Source organism: Prionailurus bengalensis, chromosome E4 (assembly GCF_016509475.1).
Source record: "Prionailurus bengalensis isolate Pbe53 chromosome E4, Fcat_Pben_1.1_paternal_pri, whole genome shotgun sequence".
Lineage (NCBI taxonomy): Eukaryota > Metazoa > Chordata > Mammalia > Carnivora > Felidae > Prionailurus > Prionailurus bengalensis.
Genome location: NC_057360.1, coordinates 14263989 through 14285030, shown reverse-complemented (window position 1 = coordinate 14285030; position 21042 = coordinate 14263989). Strand labels below are relative to the sequence as shown.

At 38.3% G+C, this 21042-nt stretch overlaps 1 protein-coding gene across 7 annotated transcripts in view; it reads right to left on the bottom strand.

The window, feature by feature from the left end:
• The window catches only part of DNM3 (dynamin 3), a 557387-nt gene that overhangs the window by 145641 nt on the left and 390704 nt on the right, over positions 1–21042 (bottom strand). For all 7 annotated transcript variants that reach the window (XM_043568980.1, XM_043568982.1, XM_043568983.1 and 4 more), the window contains one exon: positions 6112–6221. In XM_043568980.1, the coding sequence (XP_043424915.1) occupies positions 6112–6221 (110 nt within the window). The remainder of the gene's footprint in view (positions 1–6111; positions 6222–21042) is intronic.

Genomic DNA, 21042 nt, shown 5'->3' with positions numbered 1-21042 from the left:
ATTTTTTTATTGAGAGATAAACAGGAGAACAGGAGAATAACAGCTGCTTTTCTCTAATTGGTTTGTAAAAACATTCATGCTTGTAAACACAGGGAACTCCCAGACTGTCCTTCCAGGTTCACTTTTATCATAATCTTTACTTCTTGGGGGATTCAGAAACATAGTTTTGTGTTTCAACAATGTAATGGTAATGAAAGGCCATGCCATTTTAACCAAAATGGCAGATTACAAAATTTTAAAACTCTTTCCTATAAGAAATCAAATATTGCTGAAAAACATTATTTTAAGTGCCTAACCTATTTCTGAAATGAAGGAAGTCCTTAAGAGGAAACAAAGACTGTCACTTTTGACGCTAGGTGGTCTCATTTTCAGTAACCAAAAGGCTTGGACTATGGTAGCCCAAAAGAATGGGAAACAAGATCTTGGGATTTATGTGACAGCCAGCACTCTCCAAAGGCCACATTCTCAGAAAAAGAATGGACTGAGAAAAAAAAATCTGTCCATTAGCAAAGATGACAGACAAGTTGTTTTGGCCTGGTCACAGATGAAGAGAGTATCAGTGAACTGGAAGATGGCACTAAAGAAATGACCCAAAATGAGGTACAAAGAGACATATATGTATAAGAAAGAATAGGATAAAATGGCTTAGTATATGTCTAATAGGTATTTTTGGAATAACAAAAAGGAGCAGAGAAGAGACAAAAGAGAATGATATAAGGTTTTCAAACTTTATGAAAATTATGAATCCTCATTGGGAAACACAACAAATCCCAAGCAGAAGATATAAAGCAAAACACATATAAACACATCATACTGAAACTTCAGTATACCAAAGGCAAAAGGGATATTGAAATCATTCAGTGAGAAAATACAGATTAACTATAAAAAGGAGCAACAGATTATTTCTTAAAAGCTGAAGCCAGACTACAGGGGGAAAATGACTTCAAAGTTATGAGATAAGAACCATGAATATACAATTTAATATCCAACAGAAGTATTATTCAAAAATGAGAGCAAAATAAAAACATTTTCAGGAAAATAAACACCTGAGAGTTACAAGCAAGTGGCACACACTGAAGGGATTTCTAAAGGATGCACTTTGGTGTGGAGAATGAACCAAAATCAAACACTAGGATGCAAGAAGAAAAGTGAACAAAGGAATTGACAATTGTGTTAATATATCTAAACAAACATTTCCTATATGAACCAATTTTAAAAAGGTAGTAAGAAAGTAAGATGGAACTCAAATACTGGGTAACAATAATGTGGAAATCAGGAGAGTTAGTGGACTTAAAGAGTTTCAAGGTCATTTTGGAAAAAGAGTAGAAAAGACTAACTTCAAACTCAAATAAAAATGAGGTATAAACAAAGAATTAAAATAAAGAATATAACTACTAAGGTAGGCAAGGAGAAAAATAAATTAACCTGAATTTAAAGAAAAAGAAGTCAGGGCACACTTGGGTGGCTCAGTCAGTTAAGTGTCCCACTCTTGATTTTGGCTCAGGTCATGATCTCATGATTTGTGAGTTCAAGCCCTGAGTCATGCTCTGCACTGACAGCACTGGAGCCTGCTTGGGATTCTCTCTCTCTCCCTCTCTCTCTGCTCCTCCCCCGCTCACCCACACATACATGTGTTCTCTCTCTCTCTCTCTCTCTCTCTCTCTCTCTCAAAACAAATAAACTAAAAAAAAAAAGAAGAAGTCAGGAAAAAAAGTGGGGAGGGTGGAAAACAAGTATAGAAAAGGCAGGATAAGAGAAAGACTAAAATAAGATGTTCAAATAAATTCAATGAGTCAGTTATAAAGATATAAATGGACTAAATTCACTAGTTAAAAGAAAAAGATCTTACATGAGATTAAAAACAAATACAGATACATGCTAGTATAAGAGAAGACTTAATAAAAATACAAAATGGTTGATGGCAAAAAGGTAAAAAAGCTAAACCAAGCTGGGGTGCTTGGGTGACTCAGTCAGTTAAACATCTGACTTTGTCTCATGTCATGATCCCATGGTTCGTAAGTTCAAGACATGCAATGCAGAGCCCGCCTGGGATCCTCTGTCCCCACATGCTCTCTCACATGCTCTCCCTCTCTCTCAAAAATGGATAAACATTTTTTTCAAAAAAATGATAAACCAAGAAAATATTAACTAAAATAAAGGTAGTATAGTTATATTAAGAGTAGACAAAATAAATGTTAAGGCAAATAGCACTGTTAGGAATAAAGAGGGTTGTCACAAAATTATATACATAGTATATATATACAGTACATATACACAATATATACATATTATATACACATATATACATATATAAGTATATATAAAGAGAGAGAGAGACATCAGGAAGATAACACAATTCTAAACTTGCAAAAACCAATAACATAGATTGGCCTCAAAATACATAAAACAAAAATTGACAGACTAATAAAATAATCAAGCTCATAATCACAAAGTGAGATTTTTAATACCCCTCTGATAAAGTGAGATTCTTTATGGCTTTCTTTTATCTGTCTCCCTGCCAACACCCTTCTCTGGAACATAATGTACAGTGTACCATCTTTTTTGTCTATTTTATTTGCAATGTATTTTAAGTACATAGAAAAGTACCTGGCACATAATGGCTGCCTAATATAAACTTGCTGAGTGTTTTAATTAATATGAAAAAAAGATAGTAACTACAGAGATTGAATAATGTAATTGACAAGCATAATCCAGTAGACTCTCATGGAACCCCACACTCCCAAATCAATACATTCTTCTCAAGTACACATGGAATATTTATGAAAATTCACCATGTGCTAACTGTATTCTCTGACCACAATACAATTAAGTTAGAAATCAACAACGGCAAACCAATAAAAGTCCATGCACTATAAACTGTAAACATACTTCTAAATGATTCAGAGAAGAAATCATAAAGAAGAAACAGAAGATTGAAGAAAACAGAACTTAATGATAATACAAAATATTATACCTCAAAATCTGTGGTAAGCAGCTAAAGACTACCTAGAGGAAGATCTATAGATTTACATACATATATAAGAAAAAGAAAGGACAAAAATTGATGAGCTACACATCTAAATTAAGAAGTTAGGAAAAAATACTACAAAATAAACATAAATACAAGGAAGAAAATATTGAAGAAAGGAGTAGAGATTATAGAAATCTCTGTGTATAGAAAAAAATCTATGTGTATAGAAAAAATATACACAATAAAGAATCAAAAGAGTCAAAAGCTGCTTCTTTGAAAAAGTAAAAGTCTGGCGAGAATGATCATGTTAAAAAAGACAATATTAATAATAAAAAGGGGTCAAATTTCAGATACAGCAGAAATTTGAAAAAATAGAACCTTAAGAAATACCTGAGGCTGGGGCGCCTGGGTGGCGCAGTCGGTTAAGCGTCCGACTTCAGCCAGGTCACGATCTCGCGGTCCGTGAGTTCGAGCCCCGCGTCAGGCTCTGGGCTGATGGCTCGGAGCCTGGAGCCTGCTTCCGATTCTGTGTCTCCCTCTCTCTCTGCCCCTCCCCCGTTCATGCTCTGTCTCTCTCTGTCCCAAAAATAAATAAATGTTGAAAAAAAAAATTAAAAAAAAAAAAAAAAAAGAAATACCTGAGGCTAATGGACTGAAAAATGAACAGAATGGATGATTTCCTAGGAAAAATACAGTTTGTCCAAACTGACCCATGATAAAAATAGAAAACCTAACAAACCCATAATTATTAAATACGTTAAATCACTAGTTTAAAGCTTACTTACCAAAACTGTCCACTAGGCCCTGATGTTATGGGTGGGTTCTACCACATAATCCATTAAGAGTTAATCCCTATCTTATACAGAATGTTCCTAAGAACAATGAGAACTTCATCCCACTTCAATTATAAAGCTAACACAAACTTGATATGAAACCAGGCAGGGACAGCACAAAAAAGGACATTTACAGGCCAGTATCACTTATAACCATAGTCGCAAATGTTAGCAAACAAGCCAGGAACACATCATAAAGAACACTACTTCATGATTTAGCTAGTTTAATCTCAGGAGATCAGGATGGTTTAAGTATATTATAAGGCCTATTAGTATATTTCATTACATGAACAGATAAAGAAGAAAATCATACAATCTCTGTAGAGACAGAAAAAGCGCTTGATAAAATTCGACATCCATTCATGATAAAAACAGAAACAGAAACCTTAGCGACTAGGAACCCAAGGGGTCTTCTTTACCTGATATCAGTTACCTATCAGAAAGTACTTAATTATAAAATTATGAAATAACTTTCCCTAAAATACAAAACAAACCAAGGATGCCCAATTGTATTCAACATTGTACTGGAGGTCCTGGCCAGTACAAAACTAATTGAAAATAATCAAGATTTCAGGCCATAAGACAACAGCAAATATGCCTGTAGATGGGACATCCTCGTACTCACAGAGGTCTCTGAGAAGTGGCTGAAGAATTCAATACCTTCCAAGAACCCTAGGATTCCAGAATACCCAGAATCTTAGAGGTCCAGAGTTATTTTGGTGTCTTTTGCTCCTTTTAAAATATAAGTTGCAGTTCATCTAAAAAAGCTACTCTACCATTGTCTGAATTTTTTTTTAAATTTTGTACCAAGCCCTTTTATAACCTGAACTTTCCAGGTTGATGAAGAACTCAAATTGACCTCCTACGTAGTAGTCACACTTCCACCCTGCATCCAGGCAGGAAGGCCGAGCACTTCTGTAAAAGATTCCTTCAGGACCTCCCAGCTACCCTCTGCTTTGAGCAAAGTATGTAAACAGTACTGTTTGGCCCTAGTATGAGGACACCCTACTGCTCTCTCCAGGAAATCTTTTTATTCTTTACCATCACAGTGGTTTTTTTCATAAGCTACTCTCAAATAATACTAGGTCTTTAAAAACTCCCATCTCAGTATTCGGTAGGGGAGTTATATTTAATTTTCTCTCCCCTTGATCCTTTAAATGACTAGCTCTTGTGGTTTTTCTAGGTATTTTTGTATAATGAGTCACTCTGAGCAACTGACTGGGAATGTAGGAAGAAGACTTCTTTTGCTATTTTAATGTACTGTGTGATTGACCCTGGGACGGTCATTGAACCCAATCAAGGAACTTCATTCATTGCTAAATAAAGATAAAAGGCCTGAAGAGATAGGTTAAAATTAGACCCTGTCACCTAATGACTCAGTCTCTTAATAACTGACTCATAGAAATTAATTAGCTTTTTCCTATAACATTGCCATTTGGAAAAGATCTCCTTGTTATCCTTGTCTCATTGTAGCCCTTTTACATCTCTCTATTCCATCCTCTGTTACCTCTCCATTTGTTTATATTTAATTTTACTGCTTAACTTCAGTGAGTAACCGTGGCACTCCACGATAATCAGCCCCAAATTAAGTTTCGATGTTGTAGGTGAGTGGCAGTAAAAAACAAACAACAATAGTAAGACACAAGTGGAAGGAAAAGTAGATTTAGACACAGTAGTCCTACTTCAGTTTTAAGCTTTCTCATATACTAATTTTATGATCTTAAGAAAGTCAGTTAACCTCTCTGAACTACAGTTCTACTTTATGAAATGGTAACCACACTACTCTTTCTACCTTATGAGAAACTGTTTTTAAAAAAATCAAACAATGAACATGCACAGTGCTTTGAAAAACTGGGAAGTACTACATATCTGTATTTACATTAAGTGAATCATTCTATTCACCAATGCAAAAATGCCCTCCCAAAATATATAAGGTCTTCAGTAATATCCATCCATGCTGGACAGACACTATCAAAAGTTTTAACTGAGTAATTTGCAAGTATGTATGCAATAAATCGAGGACAAGAAAGACTTTAAAATAATAAAATGTACTTTAAGAATGAAAGCAGCATGATTTGGGTGCCTGCTGGAAGAACAGGGAATACTTGAAGATCCTTCTTATTCTAAGTTTTAATCCTGTGAACCCATAACCTATGGTGAAAGCTAAACATACAAAATAAAAGGAAAACTAAAGAGTTAACAAGTTCCCAGGTGGGACCAAAGGAACTCTTGTAAACATGGTCTCTAGGTGACACAGAAATTCAAGTAAAAAAAAATCTGAAGACAGAAGCTGCTTCATTTTCTTACCTTTGTTCTGTATTAAAAAGTGCAAAGATGTGCTTGCTAGACATAAAGCTTTTTTCCACATCCCGAACTTTCAGGTTGTCCAAGGGAAGCATATACTTCTTTTCTTTTTCCTATTGAGAGAGAAAGAGATGGAGAGAGAATTGGCTTTAATAAAAGATCCTGAAGGCTGCCAAGGGCAACTCATCACCTGAGTTGTCCAACATTTGATTACAATATTTTGATACCAGCTACCAAGGAATAAAAGCTATCTGAGAAAAGAGACTCCAATGATTCTCAACACACGGGTTGCAAGGATGAGGGGAGGAAAAGTGTGGAGGAAGGAAGGCCTCAGTGATAGAGAGAACACATGGTCCTCCACCCTTTCTTCCTCATGTGGGTCCCCTTAGATGTTTTAAAATGTTAGTTTGATATTAAGAATTTAGCCATCTGTTAATATTTAGCAAAAATGTTCTGGTCCTAATTCAATGAGAAATGCCAGATGGATTTCATTTCATATTTTATTTGCAGCCTAAGCAGTTTTGATAGCCAGTGCTGGCAGGGACGGGAAGCACAGGACCCCAGTATGAAATACCCCCTATAAACTAGATAAAGCACAGCAAAATATTTCCTTCATTTGGGTCTAGAATAAAATGTGGGTCCAGAAAAAAGTGATTCCATTAAATTGTTGACCTCTTTGAGAAACAAAAGAACCCATTAGAAGTAGACTGATATTAACTAGAATAAATTCTCTTTTAAAATTAACAATTCTTTAGGAAGAAAATGGACATTGGGTGGGGAGGGAGGTCTGCAAATGGGGCCAAACTGGTCTTAGTGAAACATACTGGATGCTAAAGAATTATGAGAAACATTTACATTTAGGGATTGGCCCAGGGGCAATATTATCATATGTATAAATGCCTAATGATCAGTCTAGGAGGAGAGAGCCAAACACTCAGCTGAAGAAACCTAGTCAATATCTATTACCAGGGGTATTCTAGCACAGTCCTTGTTCAACAGTAGCCCTGTATATGGCCCCAGCCTATATCTCTTATGCTGGTCCTAAGAAAAAGCAGGACTAGACTCCAGAGGAGGGAAGCATAGAGACTTACTCACAACTTTTAATAAACAACTATTAACTGTATTTCCTGTCGAAAAGTACATGTGCTGTACAAACATGTTTGACATAAGTCTTTTGGTTCCTACAGCACTAGGCTCTGTAGTGTGGAGCAGAACTCTGTGTGTGTGTGTGTCTGTGTGTGTGTGTGTATGTCTGTGTGCGTGTGTGTGTGTGTGTGTGTGTGTGCGTGCACGTGTTCTCTAGCCACCTTGTGGTAGCCATGTTGTCTGCAGACCCCACAGAGAGTTATTGCCAGGAGAATCAGCTTTGCCACTCATTACTCTCAAATTAATTAGAGAAAATCTGGGCAGAACACATCAGATTAGTGCGGCAGAGAGAAATAGATGACTAAATCAGTTGAAGGAAGCTCGTTGGAGAACAAAATGGCTGTCCTGGCAGACAATGTCATGTCTTCAAAGAAGATCAAAAAAACATAAAAGAAACTAAATGGAAGTGAGAGAAGCCTAAGAATAAACATGAAAAAGCAAAGTGCTGAAAGAAAATTCCAACATTTCTTGTACAAAAATTAATAATATTTCAGCAAACGCAAGTATATTCTAAATAGCAAAATACATAATTTAAGTTACTGAAGTATCATAGTTGAGTCTAACTTCTTTGAAACACTTGTCAGACTATTTTAGGATAGAATTCTAACAGGCAAGATCACAGATTGAATGAAAAGCTATCCAATACATAATCAAATGAAAATGCTTGAAACCCAGGGAACATTTTTTTATTGGATGTTTTTCAATGCCCTAAATTTAAGCAGCTGGACTTTTTTAACGCACCATCCTATTCAACCTTTTGAAATGATGGATTCGCCTTTTAATGGGAAATCTGCATTTCATTGTAAAGAAGGAACACAATGTCCTTGGCGTGTTTTCTATAGAAGTAGGCTCCCTTTCATATTGCGTTCTTTAGCCTATAGTGAAGACCAAAAATCCAGCAAGTTTACGTCAGACATTAAATGCTGGAGAAATACACACATATGCAGACAGGGGAACATGAAAAATGTAGCTTCATTTCCAAAATATTAAGTGTCATTTATCCATGGTTTTTGAGGACATATTGCTAAATTATTTCATAATCAAGAGTTTTAAGACTGACAAAGGGAGATGAAAAAGAAGATTCAGACTGATTTGTTCAATTAAAGTTGTAAGTCAAGTGAAGAACTACAGCCATGAAAAACTCTCTATCATGGATATTTCTAAAATTCTTGGTGCTCTGGGAAAAGAATGATGTTCTGTTAAAAGAACATCTTTAATATGAAGCAGCTAAAGCAAACAAAAGGAATTGAGGGGGAGAAAGAATAAACAGAATTATAATTTCCAAAATACAGTGAGTCTTAGCACTGTGAGTGCCAAAATACAGTGAGTCTTAGCACTTAGCTTAATTGAGACATTTGCTACATAATCTTTGTTAGCTCTATTAAACTGTCTAATAATACACTGTGCAATATGGTAGCCACCAGTTACAGGTCACTGTCGAACACTTTAAATGTAGCTAGTTAAATTGGGATATGCTCTAAGCATTAAACACATGCCAGATTTCAAAGACTTAGTGTGAGAAAAAGAATGTAAATAATCTCATCAATATTGTCTAAATGTTTATTTACTTATTTTGAAAGAGAGAGAGAGAGAGAGAGAGAGAGTGCGCGCACATGCATCCAGAGGAGGGGCAGAGAGAGAGAATCCCAAGCATTCGATCCCACGAACCATGAGATCATGATCTGAGCCAAAATCAAGAGTCAGATGTTCAGCTGACTAAGCCACCCCAGATGCCCCCTCAGCAATGTTCATACTGGTATATGTTGGGGCGGCTGGCTTAGTTGATAGAACATGGCTGGCTCAGTCGATAGAGCATGCAAATCTTGGTCTCAGGGCTGTAAGTTTAAGCTCCACTTGGGGTGTAGAGACTGCTTAAAAATATATTGATTATATGTTGAAATGATAATATTTTGAATATATTAGGGAAAATAAAATATTATTAAATGCAATTTTATCTTTATTTTTAGTGTTTTGCATATGGCTGCTAGACTATTTAAAATGATATATGTGGCTAATATTAACTTTCTATTGATAGCATTGAGCCCCATATACTTATCATCACTTTCCTTCCTCTCATCCACCCAATTTTTCTCCTCTAACCTCCCTGGTTCTGCCATTAGGTATATTTTTCATTCTCCCCATCGCCCAATCTGAAACCTCACTATCATTTCTGACATATTGTTTTCCTTCACCCCCTTTATTACATCAAGACTATGTTGCATTCTGTTTGAAGCATTTGTCAGAGCTCCACTTATATGACATTCCCACCACATTAGTCCAGGTCTCCGACATGTCACAAGCATGTGGTTTTACATGGTCTGCTATCCAGTCCCCTTGCTTTCTAATTCCTCAAATATCACCAATTTTCTAAAACTACTCTGTCTAATTCATTACAGTCCTTCCAAATGCTCACATCTCTCTATCATTTATGGGAGAAAATCCATGAAACTCCTTAACGTGACATTGGTCATTTTTGTCACATGAAACACCTACAAATTGGTCCAATCCTGATTTGTGAATATTTCTTTTACACTTCCATAAAAGTCTCCATTTGAACCAAACACACCTTTGTCAACAGTCTTTTCCCAACTTGAGATACCCTTTCAACTTCTCCCTAACACATCAGTTTATTATTTAGAGTCAAGTTCAAGTTCAACGTTCTGTGCAAAAAGTTTTCCAAAGTTTATGACTCTCTCTTTCTCACTCCCCAACCTCTCTCCTTTCAATTCATATAATAGGTATTGTTTATTCTATTCATCTTGGGTTTTTTGTTTCTTTTTTTAAATGTGTACTCATTTTTCAGAGAGAGCATGAGCAGAGGAGCGGCAAAGAGAGAGGGACAGAGGATCCAAAGCAGGCTCTGAACTGACAGCAGTGAGCGCGCTGTGGGGCTTGAACTCATGAACCATGAGATCATGAACTGAGTCAAAGTCGGACACTCAACTGACTGAGCCACCCAGGTGCCCTCTACTCGTTTTGAGTTATATGTTATATAAGGTATGCTCATCTTATAAATGCATATTACATAACAAATCTGTGTGAAGGTTATTCATTTGGAATTCGGAACGTTCAATCAATTCTATTGTTCAAGTAGGTTACGTTTGCAAAGAAAAATAAAAAGCAGAAAATGTTTTGCAACATTTGTAAATAAGATGTAATTTGATACTTTAAACATTTTATCTTAATAGGCATTTTTGGAGGAAGCACTTGTAAAATTTTAGAGAAAGGTTTTTCCCATGGAGAGTCAGAAAGAAACTTCTGCAAAAAAAGCTTTAGAAGCTGATGTCACTAATTCAACATACATTTTTTCCTTTTTAAACATGGTAACTTTGCTCTCCTCCATACAAAATGGTTACCAGCACTACTTGTATGGGAGGCATCCGGGAATTCTTTGTTCAAAGAGGGGACATGAGAGACGATGTGTTTTTTCCTTGCAGTAACTTGACAAGTATTAGAAGAAGGAGAAATAAGACAGACCCCCAAAAGGATGCATTAAATATGTGAAAAAGTGTTGTATGAGGTGGAAATAACTGAACTGTGAGCTGTGAGTGGTAAAAGGCAGATGAATTAAGGTAGAAGGAGGTGGTAATTATATGATGGCTACATGATATGTTCACTGACCTTGAAAGGAAATGAAAGGATCGATGAGGGACAGATGGGGCCAATGATGGGGTTCTAGCTGGCAGAGCACTGCCAATATAACTCGGTTGCTAGAAGGAGCTACAGTGGGTATGAGGAGAAGGTTGGGCATGGGGAGGAATATCTCCTGAGGATGCACAGCATTGCAAAGTCTTTATACACTGGTGGCTTATATGTAGGGAGTTTCATAACTTGGGGAATCTTTGTGTGGCCTTGGGTTGACGAACTACCTTAAATCTTATTTGTACATACATTTTCTCACTAGCAAGGCAACAAAATATTCAAGAATAAGACAATGACTTCTTCATTTGTATGCATTACAGTGCCTAGTAGAGTGTTGGCCATTGAAATTTATACACATATTATAAATACTTGTTGAATTAACTCGAAAATGTCTGATAACCAAAGCCAAATGTTGAGTAAAATATGTGATAGGCACATATATTTGAGAATCAAATAAAAATTCCGTGGGAAAGAAAAAACCCTGTAAAAGATACTTGACTGATTGGCACTGCTTTTCTTTCCCTTTTTTAATGTTTATTTATTTTGAGAGAGAGAACATGCATGGGTGCAAGCAGGGGAGGGGCAGAGAGAGAGGGAGAGAGAGAATCCTAAGCAGGCTCCGTGCTCTCAGTGCAGAGCCCAACATGGAGCTTGAACTCACAAAGCAGAAGATCATGACCTGAGTCAGACGCTTACCTGACTGAGCCACCCAGGTGCCCCAGCACTGCTTTCAATCATTAAATGTTTACAAAGTTTAGATTGATTGCCATGTTTTTTACTCTCTGCCTCTGCTTGTATGGCTGCTACCTGTTAGGAATGTTTTCTTCTCTGCAAGAAGGCACATATTTGTGGCCTTGAAATTTACGTCAAGTGCCATCTCTTCCACGAAGCCTACCCTGATTATGGTATGTCATACATGTCTTTTTCTGAGAGCGCCCACATTTTCCATGATTTTTGTCCTAGGCTACATAGGATGCCGTTTCTTATTTATGCTCAGATGCCTCTTCAAATAAGTTGGACACTCCTTGAGGGCAAGGTTTATGTTAAAATTCTTTTGTGTTTACACTTAATAGTAACACGCTGCTGCATATACACATGCTGTTTAATACACTTTTGACCTCAGGATGCAGCAGAAACAAAATGCCAACATGATGAAATTCTACAACTATGTTGTATGTATAATGTTTTGCTACCATGTCTACCTGTCTATTATGTCTACTAATGTCGATATTATGTTAAAAATTAAACAGATGTGATATTAAACACTTATTTTTAATGGCTGAAAGATTGATTTTGGATGAATTTGCTATAGCATATAAGGTGGAGCTTTACTAACCTAGACCAGGCCAGAAGGTTTACAAACAGGGAAACTAAGGACATTATCCTGGGTTTGGGGGTGGGTACCTGGGCCAAGAAAAATATGATGCTCCCGTAAATTAATGCTAACCTTTCATCCTTTGAGTAACTTACACAAGAGTTATGTAAGCATACATATTCATCATGCTCCTCAGCCCCATCTCATTCTCCAAGATGAACGGTACTGCCATTCAGAGTAAATTCAAATTTCTCAACATGCCCACTGCGCCAACCTCAGGACTCCTGCTTTCCAGGAAAATCAATGCATTTTTATTTTCCATACAGAACACATCTAATCATATCTCCTTGGGTTTTTTTTTCTGTACTATTTCTTCCACTAGAAATACCTTTGCCTACTTGCCATTCTGCTTCTCTTCCTCGCAAAATTCCTGCAAAAGATTATTCCACCTAGTTCAGACCTAGTGCACATTTTTTTTCTTAAAGTATTACAGGTCTCATTTTTTCTGTCTTCTTTTCCTTCTCCATCCCACTTGCAGACTTATTATTTTTAAATCAGTAGGATCCTTAAAAAAAAATCTGACACCAAAGCTAATTCTATTGGATAGATTAAAAAGTGAAGTTCCTCTGATTAAAGTCAGAGTGGGGCTATGAGAAAACCTGCCCATTAGACTCATCTTCTAGCTCTGATGTCACCTCTGTGAATTGCAGTTGAACACCTAAGGACTCTGGTACACAGGCCTGGATCTCCTTGCTCTCCTGGTGTTCCCATAGCTCTGCTCTCACCCCAGTTTGTCTGGATCTCGATGGGCCTCATCTGTCTAAGTCTCCTACACCAAGAAGCTCTATCTAGCTCCCTGTGACTTTTTAAAAAGTTTTTTTTTTAATGTTTATTTACTTTTGAGACAATGCGAGAGACAGTACAAGCAGCGGAGGGGCAGACAGAGGGAGACACAGAATCCAAAGCGGGCTCCAGGCTCCGAGTTGTCCGCCCAGAGGCCGACCCGGGGCTCGAACTCATGAACCATGAGATCATGACCTGAGCCGAAGTCAGACACTTAACCGACTGAGCCACTTGGCGCTCCAAGCTCCCTGTGACTTCTAACTCAGTAAACAGATCTCTTAGAACCATGGATATGATTTAGCAAATCCTTCCAGTTCAAACCACTGTCATACCCTTGTCTGACTAACTGGACACTGTGATGTGCCCAGAAATTCACTCAAGGATACAGTGCTCTCCAGCCATCAGAAATCCTTGCTGTGGCCAGACATAGCACTCAGGTGTCTTCAACCATTACCAGAATTTCTCTGCCCCCGGTCTGATCGCTTGACAGAACTTGTGTGCTTGGTTTACTTTCCCTCTTATTTTCCAAGAGGAAAAAATAAGTTTCCTGACTCTTTCACCTAAGTGTGCCTAGACCCTGCCTTTCCAACTACAAGGTAAGTGCCCAGGGAAAGAACAAACCTGCTACTATTGCCATCATTTCTGTGGTTGTTCGTCATTGTGTGTGTCTTGCTCCCCTGCTACTCTGTAACTACTTCCTGACTTCCCTGTCAATGCATCAGCTCTTTGAGGGAAGCAATTGTTTCCTTCTTAGCTTTAGTTGCGTAGTTGACATTCATCACATACAATGTTTAATGAACATATGATTGAGTCCCCTTACGGCCTGGCAGAGTGCTTTACTTAGATTGGGGATTCAGAGATGATGATTGACTTATAAAATAATCAAAATATCAAAGAAAAAAAGAAAAAGCTATAAAAATATTGAAAATACCAGAATACTAGTTCCACATGCTTTTGAAGAGTCTGGTGTTTATTGCTATTAAGATGTTATAACTAGAGAGATGTACACGTATGAAACTCATAATACAAACTACCCATCTTTTCATTTGAGCTCTAATTCCCGGCTTTAATCAGAATTACATTTTGAGTAGTAAACAGCATCTGTGAGCCAGGAGGCTGCTAGTAAAAAGTACTTCTTTATATTTTTCCCTTGGACACTGAGGAAACTGCCTATGTGTATGTAGACTTTGATGGGCTGTCAGAGTAGGCCCAAGAAAACCCAATGGCTATGCCACTGGCTTCATGGCTGCCCCCTCTGCACTCACTCAGATCCTTAAAGGGAGCTATATATTGGCATATCCCCATTGGGTAAGAGAAAAATAGTAATGCTTGCCATTACCCAACTGGAGACCCTACTCTTCCTGGCCCCTTCTGTCTCTTCAGAGTCCAATTCAATTTCCACCTCCTCCAGGAAGCCTGCCTGGCCATAAGAGCCCACTGGAGGGCTCCCTCCTCCATTCTCTTGTCATTCCTGGGCAATACCACTTCTTTTTTTCTTTTGCACTTGCTAACATCTTTCTGATATCGTTATTATGTTGTCTTCTTGTTATTCACTTTGAGATTCACTGTTTGAATGTGCTGGTGACTGCTTTGCTTGAGCAGAGCCAACAGCACCATGACCCAGCCAGATGAGTGCTCTTTGGACTGCAGCCTCAGCTAAGTGTGACCCCAGAAGCCACGCTGAGCTCCATATCCAGCAGAACACATTTGGTAGATGGAGGAAACATCTACGAATAAGGGCATGGACATTACAGGGATTGTGTTAACTTGCTGTTTTGTTTTTTCCTGCCAGGTATTGTATGTATGGTGGTTTACATTTCAGTGGACTGGAAACTTTCCATTTCATTCAAGAAATATGTTCCATGTTAAAAAGCCTTGATTAAAGAGGAGGCAAAAAAGTATATATTGTCCTACAGCTCCAGGTACCTCTAATATCCTCAAATGTGGACTCCCTCTCCTCCCCAAAAAAGGACTTTTGTAATTGTAAAGTGAGAAAACTAAACACTATATCTCAATTTTTAAATATTTAATCTCTATATAAATACTTTTCTCTTTTCCCTCCCCCAAACCCATTTGATAATAGTAAAAGAATAAAATGATATTGATCCACAAGGACAAAGAAAATGAGAAGGGAGAAAACAGTAGACAAGAATTTCCTGAAAGCTTTCAAAGAGAGAAGGCAGACAGAAAAGGATTCATTGACTTAGCATACAGAAAGGAGTTATTTCCCCAAATTCCTACAGCGGGAGAGAATGGAGGAGAAGCCACCCAACTGCATCCTGTCCTGTTCTTTGGACACACCTGAAGGGGGTAGTTTGGGGGCTAAGACAGCAGGATCAGATAGTGTGTATACACAAGTACAAAGATCAAATAATGACACAGGGTCACCTCCTTAACGCATAGCAGCCCATTCCTACCCCCAGCAGGAGAACAGAGGCTTTTTCCCTAGAAAGAAAATTAAACAAGAGAAGTTTGGGGGCCCAGAGATACAAGCAGGTTGAATAGCAAAAGTGGGACAAAAAGAAGAAAACTTAGTAAAAGTCTTCATATGGAAATGTCCCTCGGCCACTTTCGCAGCCTTACTCGAGAGGGCTAACAACCAGATGTATTTCTCTGCCCCCACCAAGCAGGATATTGGACTGCTCTTCTCTGGGGAGCTAAATAGTTTCAGAGAAAATGCCCTATATTCTAACCTTTCAATGAAAAGAGAAGCTTGCTACCTGTTCACCTTACAGAGAGGTCCTATATTCAGCAAGCTTCACACATACATAGAGTTTCCAAGTAGCTGAATGGTACAGGCTCTTAATAGATTAGAAATATCACAGCTATTAAGTGGATTCTGAGGATGGGCTATCTCTATGACCAGTCCCAACTCCTTATAATGTTTGAGTTCAATTCAAAACTCTCTTTCTCTGCCCAATCTTGCTTTTGTAGCTAGGGCTCCAGATGAGATATAGTTTCAGCCAATCCGATGTATTCATAGCCATACCAGACTTTGGTTTCGGAAGTGAGTCCCATCACTAAGCTGCAGAGGATGTGGCACCTGTTTTCTTGGCCCTGGATCCAGAGGCTAGAATGTGGGGTGGCTTCCTGACTGCAGCCTCCAGTTTGGTGGAGTCAGCAGCTCCCTGGCAACCCCAATTCTGAACTTCAGTTTGGAACCAGTCCAGGGAAGCCAGCCTAATTCTGTAATTTTGCCCTCCCAATGGTTCTTCGAGAAATTTATACCCCACAGTAAATGTTTTCTACTTAAACCAGCTACAGTAGATTCTGTTGTTGACAACAAAGAACTCAGAAAATACAGTAGCTGTATCTGGTCACTATATATTATTGTGTCTCAGAAAAAATGAATAGTCAGTAAAGCAGAACAATAGCATTTCTCAGTAATTCATCATTTTAAAAAATGAACTGCTTATTAGCATGTGTGTGTGTGTGTGTGTGTGTGTGTGTGAGAGAGAGAGAGAGAGAGAGAGAGAGAGAGCGCACAAGCGAGTGAGCAAGTTGGGGGGAGATGGTTTGTGCAGTTATGAATTTCCTGGACTTTGCACTTAAGGAAACAGTCTTTAACCAGAATAAAAAATTTTATATCTAAGAAATTTTAAAAGGGTAGGTAAGAAGGATAGAATTTTAGTGGCTTTGCAAGAAACAAAATAAGGCAACATGTGAATAAAACAGAATGAATTCCAGTGGCATATATGTTCAGAGACTATTATAAGCTACCACGGTAATAGCAGTGTATTTCATGGGTTAAATTTTCTCTACTAGTAAGCAAAGTACAGGGACTTTGTGTTTTATACTTTCTCAGTTACTAAAGCAGGAAAAAATTTACTCAGCATGGCAAAACATACGGCAAGCACTTTAAAATGAGCATATTTCAAATGTTTAATGGTCTCATTTCCTCATTTCTTTCTGTGTTCCAAGGCAACACAACTTATATTTTTTTTTAAAAGAGAACCTTTCAAGTTTGGAAGAGTGACTGGTTTACTTGAAAAGGTGTGTGATAGGATACAGATTTCTGGTAGTAATATCCCTCAACTCTGGCTTCGGTGGCTGCACATTAAATTACAAAGTGAATTTAAGAGACCCCACAAACTCTGAAATTATGCTTACTTTGTAACAGCTTTCAAGTGCATATTAATCACACAAAATTCTACACGTATAGCCCTTTGAGTGTACTTGTGTGAAACAAAAGTGTTATTTTGGCTAAGTATACCATGCATTTGTAAAAGTTCAACTCAATAAAAGTGCCTTGTTTACAAATGCAACATAATTTTTACTTATCTGAGAAAATGGGGGTCAGGAAGGCATGTACAAACAAAATCCTCTGACAATTCCCAGAACTCAGCAGATGAACAGTTTTAAATTTTAGTCCCATCATTTGTCACAAAGCTAGGAATAAAAATCAAAGCTGAATTTTCCCCTCTCTCTCCTATCATTTCAGTGAAGGAACACTCAAAAAGAGGCAGCACTATGAAGAAAAGCAACAAGACTGAGCATTCAAACAAATTAGTTTGCATTGACTAGTAAGCTAGCAGATCTTTGCATTGACTAGTAAGCTAGCCACCTCCCCCCCCCCAACGATAGTAACATAATGCAGTGAGGGTCTTTCTGAGACCGCTGTAGTGTTTGCAAAGGAGAGCTGAGTACCATGCCCTCTGTACTTGAGTCAGCGCCCTTCTCCTTGTGTTCCAAAGAACACGGACTGAAGATGGAATAGGGAAAAAGGGGCCCCTTCCATGCACCTTCTGGGACGCAGCCCTGGACTTGAGATGACATTTGGCTGAATTGCTCTAAGCACAGCTGGTGGTCTGTGTACCGTTATTGGCTCAAATACAGGTTCACACAGAAACAGGGCTTTGGATAAGGGAAAAAGAACTGGAGTAGTTCTCCATCAATCCTAATCATGTCTGCTGACTTCTTTCTGTGGAAAGGGTGAAGAAGAAAAAAAATAGCACAGGGAAGGATAAAGGAGGGGGTAGAGAAAGACAGAAAGGAGTGAAGTGACCTATCTATTAGGGGGAAAGAACTACAGCTACCCACACTAAAAGTACCCTCTGCTTTCATTGCAAGTTCCTGTGGCCCTATCCCAGTCTCCTGGAGACAGAGATCACTGTGAGGAGACTCCCAGGACAGGCAGTGTGGTAAGGGGAAAGGACATGTAGTTTGGGGTTAAGACATGGGCTCATATATGAGCTCTGACACCAGCTATGTGAACCCAGGCGAGTTACCTGATTTCTCTGAGTCTTACCTTATCTTGGTATAAAGTAATAATTCATTAATAATAAATAAAGTAATACCTCTTAGGGGGTATCAGATTAAATGAGATTATGTGCATTCTTCTTAAATGAGAGGGCTGTGCATTCAGAGACTTCTGATAAGTGTTCCTTTGCTTTTCCTTGGGGAAAACCTTTTTTAACCATCTACTTCCCACCCATAAACACAGGAAGGTGCTCTCTCTTCAACATAATTATAATAGTAAGCTTTTATACTTGTAAGCTATAGAGCTATGAGGGGAAAATAGGAAGTTAATTCCATGTCCACCAGATAAACACACATTAAACATGAACAATATCAAGCCGGGAGGGTGGCAAGCAATGAAACAATATAAACAACTTTAAACTATGGCTTCCTATTCAAGGGAGATTTGTAAGAACTCCAGAATTGGGGAACTGTGTCCATAGCCATGGAAAGAGAGAGAGAAAATGTGACGGGCTAAGAGGTGGTATTAATTCCTCTGCCTCACTCCCACGGTGGATTGCACAGAATAACCTCAAGGAAAGTATTTAAGAAGAGATGAAAGTTTTGAAAGAAATATACAAATGAAAATTCCATAATTAAAGAATCATCTACTTTTTATTATAGATATGTTTTTATACTTTTAAAAAATAAGCCAGAATCTCAAGACTGGCTAAAAAACTAAAAGGCAGAGAAAGTTTGTTTTCCTTCTCCAAACCTCTTCCATTCGGGCAGTTCCGCTTTTCTGCTGGCTCCAAACCAAGATGGCCTTGAGTTGGCGGCTTTTGCCACTGCCTGGTTTGTAAGTTTCTCCCTCTACTGCATCCAAGGAAAGCTCCCCTTCTCGCTCCATTCGTCCTGTATTACCAGCTGTGTTTTAAACACCAAGAATGGGGACTCTGTTTACCTGTACAGATGTCTGATACTAGTAGGCGTTAAAAAATTTTTTTTGTAATGTTTACTTTTGAGAGACGGAGAGAGACAGAATGTGAGAGGGGGAGGGGCAAAGAAAGAGAGGGAGACACAAAAGCAGGCCCCAGGCTCCGAGCTGCCAGCACAGAGCCCAATGAGGGGCTTGAACCCACGAGCCCTGAGATCATGACCTGAGCCGAAGTTGGATGCTAACTGCCTGGGCGACCCAGGCGCCCCGACTAGTAGGCATTTAATACATGATGACTTATGATGATATCAAACTTATCTATGCTATGTCCCATTCTGCTAGGCTTTGTCTTCATGCATGATTATGTTTATAATAAATTAATGTCAGCAAGAGAATCAATTGCTATAAATTATTGTCCTCAGGTAATATATTTGCATTTAAATCAGGTCCTTCAATCCTTCTGCCTGAATTGACCGAGTCACCCTCCTGCTTTAGCAAACTGGTAGGTGTGAGATCCTCAGGTTGCCCTTAAATCATTCCAACAGGTATCTAGTCCAAAGCTGGACTTGAAAACTCTGACTGCTTCTCCAAGTCTTAAAGAAGTAAGTTTGGAGTCCCCTTATTCCCAGAGTTGTAAGGTCTTGTGAGAATTCAAAAAAAAATTTGGGGGGCGCCTGGGTGGCTCAGTCGATTGAGCATCCAACTCTTGGTTTCACCTCAGGTCATGACCTTGTGATTTCGTTGGGTTCAAGCCCTGTGTCAGGCTCTGTACTGACAGTGTGAAGCCTGCTGGGGATTCTCTCTCTCTCCCTCCCTCTCTCTCTGCCCTTCTCCTGCTCGTACTGTCTCTGTCTCTCAAAATAAATAAACAGACAAATAAATACGAGAAAAAGAAATTTTGTGTAGTATTTAATAAAATTAGTATAAGGGATTTTCTGAGTTGTCTGGGGAACCACTTTATAAGCAAGCACTGGCAGTCAAAACTTTTAGTGCCCATGTTTGTGTTTGCACTGAGTAGTAGTACTCTGTTCATGGCAGACTGAGCAGAGAAAGAGACATCAACACATCAGTTATGTACTCTCCTCTAATGACATCACAGTGCCCTGGGTGGATGGGTGTTTCATCCCAATAGGATAAAAGTGGGAGGAGGATGGTGAGGTCTTACAGCACAGTTAGCCCAGCCATGCCAATCTCAAAAGATCCTATGCTTGGGAGCCAGAATATATTTTCCTGTTGACTAGTCAATTATGTTTCCTAAAAGGACATCATCTTTCACACTAATGTTGATCAGTTGAAGTTTTGGGTAGTACAAATTTGTTTGACTTTGACTTTTTTTTTTTATGTAGAATGAAAACAGTATGACGTGTTTACATATTTGTAGTTATGTTAAATATAACAATTTTCTGTTTCTACATATTTAAGTTATATTATGAATTAAAATAGTTTGCATGTCCTCATAATTGATGAGGATCCTTTTCCTTTAAAGGTTGTTTGCATATTATCTGGGTTTGAGAAACATTGGTATAGAAAAAGTGTATCTGGAATTTGAAAGGGTTGACATAGTCAAAGTAGGTAAAAACAAATGACCTTGACTTATAAATAATTTGGAGAGCTTAGAAATTGCTTCAACTTCTAATTGCCCTCAGCAAGACCAGGAGAAAAAACACAGGCCTGGCTCTCAGCACCTGGGAGGCCCAGCCACGGCTGGAGCATACATTGAGTGTCCTTGGGGGGACTGTTTTCCTGCTCAGTGCTTCAGTTTCACCATATGTAAAGCAGGGATAATAATACCCAAACTCAATCCTTAAATTTAAAAATGAAAAAAAATAAACTTAACTTTATGGGAATAAAGAAGCAATAGATGGAAAAGCAT